This window comes from Canis lupus, chromosome 31 (assembly GCF_003254725.2).
Source record: "Canis lupus dingo isolate Sandy chromosome 31, ASM325472v2, whole genome shotgun sequence".
Classification (NCBI taxonomy): Eukaryota; Metazoa; Chordata; class Mammalia; order Carnivora; family Canidae; genus Canis; species Canis lupus.
The window spans coordinates 39,481,655-39,499,111 of NC_064273.1; the positions used below are offsets into that span (position 1 = coordinate 39,481,655).

The 17,457-nt window shown below is 61.9% G+C and overlaps 2 protein-coding genes across 2 annotated transcripts in view; one reads left to right on the top strand and one right to left on the bottom strand.

The window, feature by feature from the left end:
* Window positions 1–1,095: 1,095 nt before the first annotated feature.
* C31H21orf58 (chromosome 31 C21orf58 homolog) lies at window positions 1,096–9,617 on the bottom strand. The gene is made up of 7 exons (XM_035709363.2): window positions 6,250–9,617; window positions 5,424–5,484; window positions 4,555–4,628; window positions 3,965–4,105; window positions 3,505–3,586; window positions 1,587–1,726; window positions 1,096–1,267 (listed from the first exon to the last, which is right to left on the bottom strand). Exons 1-7 carry the CDS (start codon window positions 6,739–6,741, stop codon window positions 1,097–1,099), a joined length of 1,161 nt encoding a protein of 386 aa, XP_035565256.2. The 5' UTR covers window positions 6,742–9,617; the 3' UTR covers window position 1,096.
* Window positions 9,618–10,333: 716 nt separating this feature from the next.
* The window catches only part of PCNT (pericentrin), a 101,618-nt gene continuing 94,494 nt past the window's right edge, over window positions 10,334–17,457 (top strand). Inside the window, 2 exon segments of the mRNA XM_049104512.1 lie at window positions 10,334–10,537; window positions 12,624–12,830. Coding sequence (XP_048960469.1) covers window positions 10,481–10,537; window positions 12,624–12,830 — 264 coding nt within the window. The 5' untranslated portion in view covers window positions 10,334–10,480.

The following is a 17,457-nucleotide window of genomic DNA, read 5'->3' on the forward strand; positions in this document are numbered from 1 at the left end:
GGCGTGAGAGCTTACCCCAAGAGTGCCCATGAAAACGTGTGTAGCACTTAAAAATGACATTTAAAAAAAAAGATTTTATTGATTTATTCATGAGAGACACAGAGAGAGAGAGAGAGAGAGAGAGAGAGGGGCAGAGCCACAGGCAGAGGGAGAAGCAGGCCCCATGCAGGGAGCCCGATGCGGGACTCGATCTTGGGACCCTGGGTCACACCCTGGGCCGAAGGTGGCGCTAAACTGCTGAGCGGCCCAAGGATCCCCTTAAAAATGACATTTACGTGAAAATTAAAACAGCAAGGGATGGGGCACTCGAGGCTCAGGGCGTGACCCCGGGCCCTGGGATGGAGCCCCACATTGGCCTCCCCGCGGGGAGCCTGCTTCTCCCTCTGCCCCCCATAAATAAATAATCTTTAAAAACAAAGGAAAAGTGAAGAAAGTGCAGATGAGGTTCAGGTCAGGACCCCGCCACCCGAGGGAGGCAAACACGCAGAGGCGCCCGGCCGTGGCCCCGTGGGCTCCCCGGGGGAAGCAGCAGCCGGGCGCCCTCACGCTCCGCTCCGCTGAGACTGCTCCCCGCGGGAAGGTTTGTGCTGCGAGCCGCGGGCTCCGTGGATCCTTTCTCTCAGGGCCCCTGGGCCACCTCTCCTGACGAGACCCCGGGCCCATCTGGCGACTTCGGGGCCTCGGCGACCACACCCGAGGGGCCGCAGGGACCCTGCTTACCAGAGTCCGCGCGCCCAGGCCCACGGGCCGGCTGCCTGGGTGGGCAGCGCGCCGTCAGAGGCGGGCCTAGGGGAGCCGGGAGGCCCAGACGCCGTCACCGCCCTGCCCGGCCCGCGGACACCGCGACAGCCCCGCTCCTGCCCTGCTGGCCCGACGCCCAGGCCCCAGGCGGCCTCCCCAGGGGGTTGGCACGGGCCCACCCCGAGCCCTGACCCCCGGGGGCCCCCCTGCCTCCCCTGGAAGGGGGTAGGGCCTTTCCAGACTCCCTGCCACGGCCTAGGACCCGGGAGACGGGGCCACCGCGCCAGCAGCAGGGGCGACGAGGTGCAGCCGGCCCCGGGGTCCCACCGCGCCGACCCGCGAGGCTGGCCTGGACTCACGGGCTGCCGGCCGCCGCGGGGCCGGCCAGGGGGTGCAGCGCAGGCAGGAGGCCGGGTGCGGGCGGGAGGGTGGCCAGGAGCGCGGGCCAGGGCGGGCAAGCCGGCAGGGAGCCGGGGGCTGGGGGCGCGTAGTGGTGGTGGTGATGCACGGACTGCGCCCGGGGCCTCTGCAGGCGCGGGAGGCCAGTGAGGCCCGGCACACGGCAGCCCATGGGCCCTGCTCCCTGGGCGCACCCTGCTGGCCCCACAGGAAAGGGGGAGGGATGGGGGGATGGGGAAAGGAGCAGGGGAGAGGGGGCGAGGGAGGGGAAGGAGGGGAAGGACGGAGGGAGGGACAGACGGAGGGCCTGGCCCAGCCTGGGCCTCTCGGTGGGAGGGGGGCGCCCGGAGCTTCACGCGCAGACCCCGGGTCAGACGCAGAAAGCCGCCCAGGCCTCTGGCTTCCATTTGCGTGGCCCCCTAGGCTGTGCCGCCCACAGAGCCTACCTGCAGGCCGGGGTGCAGGGGGGCGGCCTGGGATGCCCCCAGGGGCGAAAACACGGATGAGGGCAGGGCTCTGAGCATCAGGCTGTGCATCAGGATCTGGTGCAGCTGAGCGTTCTGCATCAGCATCATCTCCACCATGTCTGGAAGGAGAGGCGGGGGCTCCTCGTTCTCCTCCGGCCTCGCGCCCCCCAACCGGGACTGGGGGTGGGGGGCTGCGCAGGGCCCTGGGCGCGTCGGAGGCATGAAGCTTCGGGGGCTGGAGGACGTGTGTGGAGGAGGGTGTCCCACTGGCCTCAGTCCTGCGCCCAGAGTCACGTCCCCCTACGCTACACGGCCGGGAGGCGAGACCCCCCAAAACCCCCACCCCACCCCTTGACCTCTGACAGTCCCGCAGATGTAATTAGGGATCTTAGCGGATGTTGTCCTGGGTGATCCCGGGCCCTACCTCCAGGAATGGGGTTTCCTACGAGAGCGGAGAGGGCCTGGAGAGGGACCCCGCAGCCAAGCCAGGACCTGGCCCCCCTCCAGCCGCTGGGGGGCCTGCGTTGAGGGTTCCGGCCTCCAGACCCAGAGAAAGCGCTTCTCTGTTGTTTCAAGCCCCGAGGCCTGGGGCATCTCCTTACCCTGAACCCATCAATTCACCTCAGGTGTCCCTGCTGTGAGACCTCCCCCAGCCTGTCCCACAGCAAGGAGGCCCCGAGGCTCTACGCAGGGCCCTGGAACCCCTCACCCTCCCAGTCAAATAAGGGGCCCCCACAGATGGGGCGGGAGCGGGGTGGGCAGCAGCCTCCCCACGGGCCAGCTCTGCCCCCAGCGGCCTCCCTGCAGATGTGGGGGTGGCCAAGCCTCTGGGCCCCACACTGCTGTTTCCTCTGTGGAGACCTGTCCTATGGGTTCTGCCCCGAGTCCCTCAAGGAACAGATCTTGTCCCAGGCCTGGGAGCATGGGGTGAGGCGGGGGGTGCACAGAGCAGCTCCCACGGAACGCGAATCCCTGCAAGGTCACGAGGTGGGGAGGCTGCGTCAGCAGCCACTTGCCTGGGGCAGCCCCCGTCCTGCAGCAGCCCCTGCCCAGGGAAGCTTCCCACTGAGCAGAAGCACCATGTGAGCAAGGCCCAGGCGGGACGCGGTGTACTGCCCAGCGTGAGGGCCCAGGGCAGCCATGCGGGGAGCCTCTGGGGGGCGCGCTCGCCCCCTGCCCCAGTGTGTGTGGGGGGGATGGGGTCCTGGACGTGCGCCCACGGCCGCGCCTGTCACACTGCGCAGTTGGAGCTTGTGCTCTTTGCTCTGTCTCTCAATAAAGCAGCCTTAAATCCCAGGATTTGAAGCTCATGTGAGGGGCGTCCGGGTGACACTGTCCATTGGGGTTGGGCACCGCGCTCCGGGTTGCTGCCTGGGATCCAGGGATGGAGTCAGTGCTCAGCGGGGACTCTGCTGGGGATTCTCTCTCTACCTCTGCCCCTCCCCCAAAACAAAACAAAACAAAAACTTACCTAAAAGGAGAAACCATTTATTGGGTGTTTTTTTAAAAAAATTTTTTTAAAGATTTTATTTATTCACGAAAGACACAGAGACGCAGAGGCAGAGGGAGAAGCAGGCTCCATGTGGGGAGCCCGACGTGGGACTCGATCCCGGGACCCCGACCACGACCTGAGCCGATGGCCGTGGCGTCACCACAGAGCCCCAGACGCCCCCAGGGGAGCGGGTGAGCCACCTGTACAGCGGGCCATCCCCAGTTCTCCCTATTCCTAGTTCTCATTCCTTCAGAGGCCCCAGAAGAGTTTCCTAAGGTTTCTAAGGTCAACACGCTAACATGCAGGCGACCAGGAGGCCACACGCTGCCCCCAGGCGACCACCCTGTCACAGACGCACCTGGGAGAGGATTTAGTCGCATGGGGCGGGGGAGGCTACACACTCACCCTCCTTGATCCCCCCTGGTCCCCGGGGGGGCGGCCCGGCCTGGGGCAGCGGCTGGACAGCGGCGGCCAGAGGCTGCAGGGCCTGCGAGGAGCCCACCATCAGGAGCCCATGGTCAGGGCCCAGGACACGCCCGCCACCCACCCCCGCAAGGTGCTCTGCGTGATTCGCCCTCCACATGGGACACGCTGCCGGATGGACGGGGCCGAGTCTGGACGCCCAGCGCCCGGTGTGTCGTGTTCACCCTCAAACTCAGAGGCTGAAGCTTGAGCCCCCAACGGGGCTGCACCTGGCTTGTGGAGGGTTCGGCGACCTCCCATCCCAGGGCTGCCACGAGGTCCCCTGCAGGGCCCAGCCGGCTCCTCCCTGTGACCCCCCACAGCCCCCACGGCCGCCATTCGGAGGAGGGGTCCCCGCGTCCTCCCCGCGTGGGCTCTGCGGTCGGGCGGCCCCAGGGCTTACCCAGGGCTGGATGAGCCAAGGCGGCTCCGGGGCCCCTGGGGGCAGGGGTGCGGCCGGGTAGACGCCCAGGGGGGGTGTGGCCGGGGGTGGCGGGCGGCTCGGGGCTGGGGCCCCGGAGGCCTCCTCCAGGAGGCGCTGCTCCTGCAACACCGAAGCGGGGATGCACCGGGGAGGGAGCCGGTGGCCGGGGCGCACCGCACCTGGCCCAGCGGGCGCTGGCGTCCTCCTGCCCCACGCGGCACTCACTCGGGCATCGGAGCCGGGCTCGTGGCGTGGGGCACGCATGGGGACCACCCTCCTTCGTGGGGGGAGGGGACTTTAAACTTAAGTTTACCAAGTAACGGACCAGTGTGTGCTGGTTCCTTACGTGCAGCCCACGGGGCGCGCTGAGCCCCGGCCCCCGGGCACGAGGTCGTGGCTCAGCCGGTTGCCCCCGCCGCTCAGCATGGAGCCTCCGGCCCTCGCTGCTTCCCGCGGCCCCGGGCCCCGCACAGCGTTTCCCCCCAAAGCTGTGAAGCCGGGCAGGGGCTTCGGCCACGCCGCCCGAAGAACCCGCCCCAGGCGCCCCTCCCCGCGGGCCTCGCGCCTACCCGGAGCGTCCGCAGAAGGTCTCGGCGCCTCCCCAGGGCGCCCAGCAGGGCCGCGTCGGGCCGGTCCTCGCCTCCTGCGGGGACGCGCTCACTCAGGAAGGAGCAGGTTCGCCCCGGGGCCCGGCACCGCCCTGCCCCGGGTGGGAGGCCCTTCCCGCCGAGCACCTGCGCCCCAAGCCCCGGAGGCCCGCCCGCCGCCCGCTGCCTCCAGAGCGGCTCCCAAGAGTCCTCCTTCCTCTGGACACAGCGCGGCCCGCCGCCCCCCCCCCCCGCCCGCCCGCCCCGCCCGCCCCTGTGCGGAGGATGGAGCGCAGGCCTGGGCGGCCCCAGGAGTCCCTCGGCCCGGCCCACTGCAGGGCCCTGCTCTTCCTCGCCGGCCAGGTCGCCTGGCTTGGGATTCCCGGTCTGGACTCCCATGGCCCTGGGGCTCGCGCCGCAGCCCCTGCAGGCCCCCTGCACCTGGACGCTGTCCCCAGGGAGGGCCGGCCTCCCCCTAGTTCCTGTGGCCTGACAGCCTGACCCTTGGCCAGGGTGGCAGGGGCCCGGGGGCCTGCTCTGGGCCCGAGGATGCGCCCACCTGACAGGTCGCAGCCCCCTGGCCCCGAACAAGCTTGCAGCAACGTGGGCCTGGCCCAGGCGTGGCCACCTCACGGGACCTCTAGTTCCTATCTGCAAACTGGGAAGGGTGAACGGGTCCCCTCGCGGGGCTTGCGTGAGGCTGTGATGTGCTGTGGGGGCCGTGTGTGCGTGGGTGCACGCGTGTACGTGCTTTAAAGATGAAAGCGGACGCCTTTCTACCCTGAGCGCAAGGGAAAAGCCAAGGACAGTCGCGCCGGCCTCAGGAGGAGGGAGGGGTCCAGGAGTCTTACCTGGCGTGACGCGCGGGTCCTCAGGATCCCCTCCCACGTGCTCACGCTCTTGCTCTAGTTTCTGTGTCGAGAAGGGCAGAGGATGTGAGTGGGTGGGCTGAGGGCCCGGAGTGGGGCACCTGCCCCGTAGGCTGCGGGGATGACGCCCCAGAGGGCCTGGGGTGGAGGTACCCAGCTGGCAGGTGGGAGGGGGCAAGGGTTGTTCGTGCCCCCGGGGACCCCGCGAGCCACGCTCGGTGCACACACAAGTTCCACCCACAAGTGTCAGGGCCCATGGGCTGACGCCAACGACCCCCCCATCCGCGGCTCTCCCAGGAGCTTGACTCCGGCCAGCGCGTCCCGCCGCCTGTGACCCCCGGAGCCCGGCGAGCAGCAGGGTGAGCCCAGCCGGCCCAGGCCGCCCAGGACAAGGTGCTGCATGGGGCGCCCATGGGGACAGGCCAGCCATGGGACCTCAGGGGACGACGGGACAGGAGGCCGTGTCAGGAGGGACCCAGGGCCGGCCCACGAGGCTGCGGATCCTGCAGTGGCCAGGCCCGTTGCCTCTCACACGCGGAACCCGGCAGGCTCTGCAGACGTCGGCGGTGCGCCCGAGTGCTCCAGCCCATGGGGCACCTGCCTCTGGGCCGAGAAGTTGTCAGAAGAACCTAGTTGGTTCTGCATAAATGCAGAGGAAAAAAACCAAACCCAAGAAACCACAGTCCCTCATCACTGCAAAGTGTTGGGGTTCAGAAGCAGGAGCCCCCTGACGAGTGCAACAACTCGCTTCAGGGCCGTGCTTCCTTGACAAGCTGCTAAAAGCACGATCCTTCCCCCCAACCCTTACCTTCTCCAAGAGTTTCAGGGTCAGTTGGGTCATCGCGTCTGCCACCGAGGAGTCCAGCATCCCGGACGCCGCGGCCCCTCCCTCCCTGCTTCTCAGATCATCTGCAAGGAGCACCGGCCGCGGAGAAGCCACCCGACCCAGGGGCCCCCCCGCAGGACTCTGCTGGGGACAGCGCGTGGGCGGCAGCTGCCTCTCAGGAGGACACCGCGTTGCCAGGCGGTTGCCAGGTGCTGTGGACACAGGAAGGCCCCGGCTGCCGGGTGTCCTTGAGAGGCCTCCTCCCCCACGGGGGTTGCCTGTCAACACTGCGAGTCTCCGGGTGCGGCCAGTGGGGCCGATGAGGGGCAGTGAGCAGCAGCTGGAGGGGACAGCGCGAGGTCGCGCGGAGGACCATCCCACCTTCCCTCGCCCTGCCCCCAGCCTCAGAACAGAGCCCAGAGGAGTACGGGGTGGGGGCGGCATCTGTACCCCGTGCTGCGGGGCCTGCCTCATCCGCCACTGCCTCCAGGAGGCCCGAGCCCCCAGCCCCCTCTAGGGCGGGAGTGGAGCCTGGGCACCAGGTCAGGGAGGGGCTCCACCTCCCTGCGACTTCAGGAGGTCCCGGCCAGAAGGGGCAGCTCAGGAGCTGGCCAGGGACATGCGTGGGGCCTCCCTGGCGGGCCCACCCCACAGGCACCTGCCATCACCTCGCAGGACACGGGCCCACATGGGGCCACCACTCCTCTGAGACAGGGGGTGATGGCAGGATGGGGTGCCCTGTGGGATCCCAGCCCAGAGAGGGGTGGGTGCCCAGGGACAGACCCCGGACCCCGGTCAGGTCGGAAGTGCATGTGTGCAGGCCGCGGGGGTTGCACAAATGACCTGCACACGGGGGCAGCGCGTGGATTGGATGCTGGAGCCATAGTCTGGGGCAGCACACTTCAGCGCCCCGCAACGCCTGAACCCAAAACTCGTGTCAGGTGGCCAACATTTGGCTAGAGGTCCCTGGAATTGCCCACGTGCAGTCAGTACTTAGGGTCTTATATGCATCATGACGCTAACATTCAAACAGGAGTTCTGGGCGAGCAGAAAAACCGATTCAGCTCCGCTTCTCACTGTAGCTGGGAGGTAACCCACGCGGTATACGTAACACGCCCGTGTGAGCTACCTGCGTGCCCGGTAGTTCAGATTTACAGGAGAATCAGGAAGACGAGGTAAGTTCCCTCGCGTGGCTTCCCCGTTATGAACCTAGACTGCGCGTTACCAACGACAACCACACGCATACTGCATTTATTCCCGTGTTTATTCCCTTTGCCCCGTGTCCCGTCTGTGTGGCAGGAACCCACCCAGGACCCACGCGGCATCAGGCATCATGTCTCCTCGGCTCACTTGCTCCTGATGCCCAGGACGGCCCTGGGGAGGGCTTGCAGGTATTCTGCAGGTGTCCCCACCGTGGGGGCTTCAGGTTGGTAGGAGGAAGACCACGTCACAGCCACCGTGCGTGTGGTCGCCCTGATGTCATTGCTGACTCCAACCCTGCTCACCTGGCTTAGGTGTGTGTGTGTGTTTACTTATTTATTTTTTAATTTATTCATGAGAGACAGTGAGAGAGAGAGAGGCAGAGACACAGGCAGAGGGAGCAGCAGGCTCCATGCAGGGAGCCCGATGTGGGACTCGACCCCCGGACTCCAGGATCATTCCCTGGGCTGAAGGCGGTGCTAAACCACTGAGCCACCCAGGGATCCCCCTTCAGGTGTGTTTTTAATGGGTTTCTTCGCAGTATTTTTCTCCCCTTTCCACTGTTCTCTGTGGAAGGAAGTCACTTACCGAGCGAGGGTTTTGTTTCCCTCCTTGGGGGGGGGGTATCTACATAACTCGGACAGCTCTGTAATTGTTAAGAGTAAACGGGGAGTCAGATCCAACAATAACGTAGTCTGGAAGGACCACGGAAATGTTTCTGGGGTGCTAGGGAACATAGGGTGGGAACCCACCCTGCGTGGGAAGACGGCCACGTGCCCCACGGAGTTCCGAATGTACGCTCACGTGAAGGCTGGGACTGAGGCTTGGATCCAGGACTGCAACCGCTCTTGGGAAGTCGATCCAGCGCTCGGCGCCGCCGGCTGGACCCCTGGCCCAGAGCCCACGCACTCACCCGCTCCACCCGCCGAATCCTGCAAGCGAAGGCTGGAGGCTGCACTAACCAAAGGGCCGTGGTCGGCCTTAGGAGGAGGAACGCTTGCCGGCGGTGGACTTGCCAGCACGGTGTGCGGGAGATCGGTCGGTCCACGTTGTGGTTGCTTTTGACTGCACAGCGTCACAGGGTGGGAGACCCGCTTGTGTCCACGGCTGCCACTACTGCGCGCTAATGGGAGGGCATCATCCTCACGTGTCCCGTGTCAGGGAGCAAGCAGGAGGCACACGGCCTGCACACGGTCTTTCCGAGTCCAGGTGCAGGAGCCGGTGAGCGGGGCAGCAGGCCCCCCGGGGGCCCAGAACAAGGCTGCGCACCGCAGTCCTGCTTTCTGTGCCCCTTTGTCTCTGCCGCAGGCCACCTGAGGTCGTGTCACCCTACCCTGCTCTAGACGGGCCCCGCCTGCAGCAGCGGCGTCTGCATTTCCCACGGCCGCGGGAGCCCAGCGGTGGTGTCCTGCGTCTCCTCCCCACGTGGGTGCCCCCACCTTGTCCGTGTCACCGGCCTGAGCTCTGCGGTTCCCCAATCCTGCGACAAACACGGTGCTGTTCTCGGTACATACCGCGCGGGGGGCGGGCAGGGGTTCGCTCTCATTTTTCCATTTCACCCTAAACGGCATCTCCATCAGGAATGAGAAGAGTTAAAACGAGACCGAGAGCGTGAAGCCCGTTTAGACAGGATCGGCCCTCGGTGAAAGCCCGAGCGTGGACGGTCTGGCGACAGCAACACGACACCGGGTGAGACGCGCGGAGTTGCTGGTGGGTCCATCAGCTTCCATGGAGCTGCGCAGCCGACCGAGGGCTGGGAATAGGGCCCTGCGCTGTTCCCCGCTGGACAAGCAGCTTCAAGCCAAGTCTGAGGCCGAGGAGCAGTGATTTCACGAGACTGGACTCCCACGCAGACCGCGAATGCACAACCAGAGCTGTCTTCCTCTTTTTTCTTTGAAAATTTTAAGACTTTACTCTTCAAAGACTTACTTGCTTTAGAGAGCGCGCGGGGGCAGCGTGTCCAGCTGAGTCCCCTCTGAGCAGCAGCCGCGCTGGGGCTGGAGCCCGGGCCGAGTGACGTCAGGAGTGGGAGGCTGACCCCACCGCCCCCCAGGGCCCCCCCTGACCCCGGGGGTCAAGGCTGCGGGCCGGTCCCTGGGGAGCCCCGGATAGATGCCGCGGCCTGGCCCGCTCCCTCCCAGGGTCCCCCCATCCCCCCCGACCCCGAGGTCAAGGCGCGGCCCGGCCTGTCCCCCCACCGGGGTCCCCCCATCCCCCCTGACCCCGAGGTCAAGGCGCGGCCCGGCCTGTCCCCCCCCCAGGGTCCCCCCATCCCCCTCTGACCCCGGGGTCAAGGCGCGGCCCGGCCTGTCCCCCCCGGGGTCCCCCCATCCCCCCCTGACCCCGGGGTCAAGGCTGCGGGCCGGTGCCCACTCCGCCCGGAAGCGCGTCCCCAGGGAGGAGAGTCCCCGCCCCGCCCCCCCGCGCGGCCGCAGCGCGGTCCAGGGGTCACACGGGGGCGGCGCCCGGGGAACCGGAGTTCGGCTCCCGCCACCGCCCACCGAGGGGCCCTCCGCGCGGCCCGCGAGCTCCGGGCCTGGCTCCCTGGCGCCGACCGGCAGCTCCGGGGGGACCCGACGGGGGACACGACCGCCCAAGGGCCCCGCAGCCCGCGCCGGGAAGCCGCCCTCCGCGCCCGCGCCCGCAGCTGCGACGCCCTCTTCAAATCCGACCAATCACAGAGGGCTCCGAGGCCTTCGCGCCCCGCCATTGGCCCCGCTGGGAGGCGGGGCCTTCATCCCGCCAATGGGAGGCCAGCTGCCGGCAGGGGCGGAGTCCCGTGTGGACCGCCCCGCCCCGACTGCGCGTGCGCGAGGGCAGGACCACGGCGCCCCTGATTGGCTGCGGGGCGGACGGCGCACGCTGGGGGCGGAGCCGGGCTCACGTCTGCGTGACAGTTGTCGCGGGGGGAGGGCGAGCCCGGACTAGGGGGAGGGAGTGTAAATAGAGCGGAGGGCGGCGGCGTGTGGACCCCGTGCCCTCTCGGGGGGCCCACGGGAAACCCCGGAGGGAGATGGACGAAGATGAGCAAGAGCAGCGGCGCAGAAAGGTGGAGGCCGGGAGAGCGAAGGTAAACGGCGGCGCCTCCTCCTGCTCCTCCTCCCGCTGTCCCAGCGCGGGTTCCCAAGGGCAGGTCCCGGCGACGGCTGCCGTCCCCTGCGAGGAGCGATGCGGTGCGCCGGGGACCGCCGCCAAGGCCTTGCCCTTCCCGCCGACTCGGCTGGAAGCCGCCTCCTGACCGCCGCCATCTTGAATCCGCCGCCCTCTGCCCGGCCCCGCCCCCGTGGCGGCCGCAGCCAATCACCAGCTGGGGACGTACGTGGGGGGTGGGACTCCCGCGCGTGGAGGCCGGGCGCGGGGCATGCCGGGATTCGCGGGGCTGCGCCTGTGCGCGGGGCGGGGAAACGCTAGGCCGGGAGGGGCGTGGCCTGGGCGTGGCCTGAGGGCGTGGCCTCAGGAGCTGCCCCGCCCCCCGCTAGCGCCGCGGCCTCCTCCTACTGGACACTATCTGCAGATTTTTGCTGTACCTGGAATTATGCAGCTTTTTTTTTTTTTTTTTTTAACGTCTGGAAGTCTTGGAGTGTTGGTGCGGGGGCACCTGAAGTGTTGACATTGCACGGGGCCTGCCGCTTCCCCTTCCCTGGGGCCCAGGTGAGGGGGGGCCCTGCTGCAGCGGCCCCTCGGGCTGGCCTTCCTGGCGGGGCCCCACCCCTGACCGAGGCGCCTGTGGGTGCCCTGGGAGCTGCGGCAGGTGGCAGGCCCTGTGGGGCAGGGCTGAGCGCGGGGTCGGTGTCACCTGTTGGCAGGTAGAGCCGCGTGAAGGTGCGGTGTTGGGGTTGGCAGTGGCCGGACACTGGGGTTTGACACAGACCGGGTCACCGGAGATGCTCTGCAGGAGCATCCTTTGAAGGAGCCCATCGCAGCCCGCCGTGGCCTGACAGCAGCGTCTCGTGGCAACAGGCAGGGGACAGGGTGGCCTTGTGCAGCCTTCTTGCGAAGAAGAGACGTGGACTGGGGTTCAAAGAGGGAGGTGGTGGCTGGCAGGTGCCCGGCACCAACACGGGCCGGAGATGAAGAGGAGCTGGAGTTGAATACTTGGCATGTGTTCCTCCTCCCCCTCCCCCCTCCCCGCCCCCACCTGCAGTAAAGGTGCATGGAGGGGTGACGAGGAAGGGTCACCTTGTTGCAAGATGAAACCGGGCATCTCTTGTTGGGAGGCCCCAGGCCAGAGTCGGGCATGACCATGTGGGGGGGAACACGGGACTGGCTTGGAAGGCAGGCTCTGTCCCGCAGACACGGATTTTCTCGCTCAAGTGGCCTTATGTGATTTTCCTGTCTGTGAAAGTGAGCACTTCTGTTACATTTGCACAAGCAGTCCTTAGATGCATTTGCTTTTATGAGCACGGTTGTCATTCGAAGGAGCCGACGGCCCCCCGTGACCAGCCGATGTTCGATCTCCTATGTTTGAATAAGGTCTTAGTGGGAGACGGTGTGTGGACAGAGTCCAAAACCTTGTCAGTTTGAGGCGCTGAACGGAGCTGGGTTGTGTCTTCTGATGGGTGACATTCTGTGGAGGTCCCTGGTGCATTGGTGAGCTGTGTCATGAAAAATAGAACATCTGATTCCATAAAGGAGGATCTTAGATTGACCTGGCTTAATTAATTTTTTGCTATTTCTGTACCTTGCCTCAGATTCTATGGCTAGGAAGTTTTGGCTAGGCTATATATTTCCTCATTTGGGGGGAAATGGGGGCAAAAAGAGATTTAGTATTCACGTAGTTTTAAACCTTAGGCACGTCTTGATTAATAGATGTATTTTTTTCAGTTGTATTTTTCTGAAAACTGCCAGGGGCTAGGAAAGCTATTTTGCCAATTGGCCGTATTGCTTTCTCTCGTCCGTATGTAGGCATAATTAACAGTCCTCGTTATGGGACTTCAGAGAGAATTCTGAACTTAAATGCTAGCATCGCAGGTATTAATGAAGGCAGAGTTTGTAGGACAGGGATCTGTTGGTTGACGTGGGTCTGGCGAGGTTTGGCTGAGTACACTGAGCCAGCCCCAGAGCCTCATGTTCCCCACCAGCTCCTTGGCTTTGTGGTTCTGTTACTTTTTTCTTACTTATCTTTGCCTTTACTATTTCTCTACGTTTTTGCGCAGCTTGCTCACTTCCGACAGAGAAAAACAAAAGGTGACTGTGCGTATCCGAAGAAAAAGACGGCGAAGAGGAAGGGCCCGGCTGTCGATGCGCCTGTCCAGGAGGAGAGCCCGGTAGCCACCGAGGATGGTGGACTCCTGGGAAGAGGAGGGGACGTTTGCAGAGACACGTCGTGCAGCGACACCCCTGACGGAGCAGGAGCAGCACAAGTAGGTGTCCTCAGCGCAGTGCTTTAGCATTTTGCTTATCTTTTTTTTTTTAAGATTTATTTTTTTTATTTATTTATGATAGAGAGAGAGAGACAGAGATACAGGAGGAAGGAGAAGCAGGCTCCATGCCAGGAGCCTGACGTGGGACTCGATCCCGGGTCTCCAGGATCACGCCCTGGGCCAAAGGCAGGCGCCAAACCGCTGAGCCACCCAGGGATCCCCAGCATTTTGCTTATTTTCTAGCTGTGACCCGTGTGACTTTGATCCGCTTTTGCCCATTAAAGGTGGGAAAAGAATTTGACTTTACAAAAAGGGAATATATTTTTGTGTTTTCACTCCAACTGATTTGATCTTCTATGATTTTGGGATTTTGATTGAAGACAAGTGTCAGCGTAGGTTCTTGCTTGGAAATTTTATCAGTGTGGGTGTGGCTGTACGTGTCAGCCCCTTTCACAGGCTTGTCTTTGCACACTGAAGCCATAACATTCCTTCGCCTGCTTATCGTTCTTTGCTCTTTACCTTCTCTCTGAGTGGAATGAAGAGGGAATGAGTGTAGGTGTTGCACAAATGGTGTCTTGCTGGATGAGGCACCACCATCCTCTGCTTGAGGCCCCGTGAGCTGCAGGGGCAGGTGTGGCCGACTAGTGGATGTGGGTATTGAGGGCGCTGAGCCCGCTGGCCTCCTGATGGCCTAGAGTGGGATCTCGGGGCCTTGCTGTGTACACGGAGCAGGAACAGCTTTAGGTGTTGTCTAGAATGAGCTGGAATACGGGTGGCTGGAGGCAGAACTTGACGAAAAATCATCATGTATCTGTTCTGCTTGACTGGAGAAGTGGAATCATTGCCAGCATGTTAAATTTATTATACTTACCACATCTGGATTTTTTACTTTTTTTGAAAATTTGGATGACTTAGCTGTTGTACTCCCTCATCTGGGGAGCATCTGGCCAGCCGATCCCATCTCACCCCTTTTCCCCCTGCAGGCCAGAGGGTCACCGTCATCCTCTGTGCTTGTCTTGGGGTAGAGCAGCAGTTCTCAGCAGCCGTCTCCGTCGCAGCTGTGCCAGTGAACGAAAGCTATGTTACTCTTCTCTGTATGTTTTCTCCTAGGCTCCTTTTTTTTTTTTTTTTTTAAGATTTTATTTATTCATGAGAGACACAGGGGGAGGGGGCAGAGACACAGGCAGAGGGAGAAGCAGGCTCCATGCAGAGAGCCTGATGGGGGACTCGATCCCGGGACTCCAGGATCACGCCCCAGGCTGAAGGCAGATGCTCAGCCACTGAGCCGCCCAGGCGTCCCTCTCCTAGGCATCTTGAGGAGAAAACCTCCTGATTTATGATTAAGTTATTTATTTTATTTTACTCTCAAGTCAAAGAAATCTTTTTATATTAAATCTTCTACATGTTTTAGTTTTTCACTTTGAAATAATGTCTGGCTTAACAAAAAATTTGCAAAAATTAGCACAGGGTTTGTAGATACCTTCTTCCACTTAGGCTCTTGAAATATTACTGTCTTGTGTTATCGGTATGGTATCATAATGTTTCATTTGACGCTGAAACAATATCATGAGCTAATTGATGGAGCTTATTTAAATCCTCTCTACTGTCCCACTACTGCCCTTTTACCCGTCCAAGGTTCTGTATTGTATTTCAGCGCCCTGCCACCTCAGTCTACTCCATTCTGGGTTAGTTTCTCAGTCTTTTTTTTTTTCTTTTTTTCTTTTTTTTTTTTTAGTTTCTCAGTCTTAACTTGTCTTTTTAAGTTGGGCATCTTTGAAGAGTCCTTGCTGGTTTTTTTTTTTTTTTTTCCTTAAGATTTCATTTATTTTTGAGACAGAGAGCACAGGAAGGGGGCGGGGCAGAGGCAGAGGGAGAAGCAGACTCCTCACTGAGTGGGGAGCCCGAGGCGGGACTTGATCCCAGGACCCTGAGATCATGGCCTGAGCCAGAGGCAGATGCTCAACCATTGAGCCACTCAGGCATCTCTCTGTTGCATTTTAAGACTAAGAAAATAATCCTCCTTGGCTGGATGCTCTGCCCTCAGGGCCACTGAGCCTGCAGCCTCCCCACGTGGCCCTACATGGAGGCCCCACCCTGACCCCTGGGCAGACACTCTTGCTGAGCTTGAGGAAAGGACCCCATCTTCTGAAACTGAGGAGGAAACAGCCTGGCCTGCCGGGCGTGGCAGCCCCCGATGGCCTCTGGCCCCCATATCACTGTGAGGGTCATTCTGCCCTTTTGTGGAACGATAACACGTGGTCGTGTTTGTAGAATCCCAGAAGTCTGAAAGATCTTACTCTAGCCTGCCTGCCTGTTTCCTGTGATGCAGACTGGCAGTGTCTCTGCCGGTATCAGCTCCACTTCACTTCCCTTTCTGGCCGTGGCTGGTGACTGGCTGACTCCCCGAGTGATCTCTGAGCCAGCAGTCGCGGCCACGCCCGTGGTTTCTCTGCAGAATGCACATGCTCCGTTTTTGCAGAGAATTTTCCAAATCTTCAAGTTCTGGGCCCTCTTTGCTAGCAGTTCTTCAGAGTTCCTCCCCTCCGTCTTAGCGTGAGCTGAAAGGAGCAGCAGCCACCCCTGCTCAGCTGGATATCCTGCATCTTCGCTTGCAAGTTCCTGCCTCCCACTGAGCACAGTGCAGCAAAGCTCTTGGCCACGTGCGTCCACCGGTCACCTTTGCTCCAGCCTCCCAACAGCACGTTTTCCAATCCTCTCGGAGGCCTCGCTGGAAGGGCCTGTGGCACCTGCATCTCTGCCAGCGGCCCCTGCCCATCACCCGGTTCCAGAGCTGCTTGCTCATGCGGAGGTGTCTCTGACCGCAGCACCCCCACCTGCTTTCCCGGGTGCGTCTTGGTCAGCTTGGCCCTGTGATGAAATACTGCAGGCTGGAGGCTCACACAGCAGGTGCTTGTCCTCTCATGGTCCGGAGGCTGGACATTGAGATCGGGTGCGGGCAGGGCTGATTCTCCTGTGGACGCTGTTCTCCATGTGTCCCTACCTTCCTGTTACAGGGACACCAGGCCCCACCCTGTGAGTTCATTTAACCTTAATCCCCTCCTCAGAGGCTGGAATCTGGGGGACACCAGTCATTCCGTAACGGGGGGAGGATGTGATAAATCTGAAGGTCATATTGAGAGAAAGGCTGTGGAAGGCTGATTGGCGCCGTGGCGAGTGGCGTGCTCAGACCTTCACGGGCTCAGAGTAGGAGAGAAATACTTGACCTTTGTCTTTTAAAGGACAGAACATGTTGCCTGAGGATCAGAGTCAGCTTGAAAGTCAGAGGCTCAGGCTAGAGAGTCCACACTGGAGGAGCATCCGAGCCAGGACGACGTCGTGGAGAGACGGGTCGGGGTGGAGGAGCTTCCGGCTCGCGGGGCTCTGTGCCCTGGCGTTCCCCGCCGGCAGGGTCACTGTTAGTCGGCTAACGTCTTGCCCGTTTCAAGGGAAGTGTCACGTTTGATGTAAAGTTCTAAGGCGAGGTGTTTGCTCCCACCTCGTGGATTCGTCGTTTTCAGGTGCTGAGCTGGTGCCTTCCCGCCCCGGCTGGGGAGTGAGTAATCTTCCCGCCTGGGTGAGGGCGGCGCGGGGTGGGCGGTGGGGAGAGCGGCCTCACGCTGCCCGGGGCGGGTCGTGGTGCCCGGGGCGTCCTGGCGTGAGCGAGACCGCTGGGAGGGGCCCTCCGCCCGCGGACCTCTGCCTGTGGCTTCAGTCCATTTGTAATGGAGACACTATGTGCTGCGACCTAGTTTTCCATACATAGGGCAGCTCGGTTAGTCTGCGTTATCTCAGCTGGTTGAGGGGCTTGGGGGAGCAACGGTGCGAGAGGGGGTGTGCGAGGGATTTGCTGTCCTGCAATGACCACGGCAAAGCATTTTGGTTTTTTTTTTATTTATTTATTTATTTATTTATTTATTTATTTATTTATTTATTTATTTTTATTATTTATTTATTTATTTTTTATATTAATTTTTATTTACTTATGATAGGCACACAGTGAGAGAGAGAGGCAGAGACACAGGCAGAGGGAGAAGCAGGCTCCATGCACCGGGAGCCCGACGTGGGATTCGATCCCAGATCTCTAGGATCACGCCCTGGGCCAAAGGCAGGCGCTAAACCCCTGCACCACTCAGGGATCCCTGTTTTTTTATTTATAACTTATCATAAGTACTGCTTCCCTACTTCAAGCCGTGATTTACACCCAGAAGCTGATGAAATGTGTGGGCTTCTCTAGAAAGATGTGCGTGCTCATTCAGGCAAAATCTTACTTACAGGGGTGTCTGGGAGGCTCAGTCGGTTCAGAGTCTGACTCTTGACCTCAGCTCGGGTCTTGATTTTAGGGTTGTGAGTTCAAGTTCTGTGTTGGGCCCCACACACAGTGGAACGCACTTAAATTTTTTCTTTTTCTTTTTTTCTTTTTTTTGCATCCCACATGTGTTGTCTGTGAACGTGTTGATCTTTCCTCTGCCGACGGTCCTGCCCAGCTGACTGTCGGCTGCAGAGCTCCTCTGCAGTCTGGTGGCTACAGATGAGGGAGAGAGAACCTTCTCTGTGTCTGCTGGCTCTTCACGTGGTGGGCAGTGGTCAGGCTGCCATCAAAAGCTGTTTTTTCATAGAGTTGTTACTT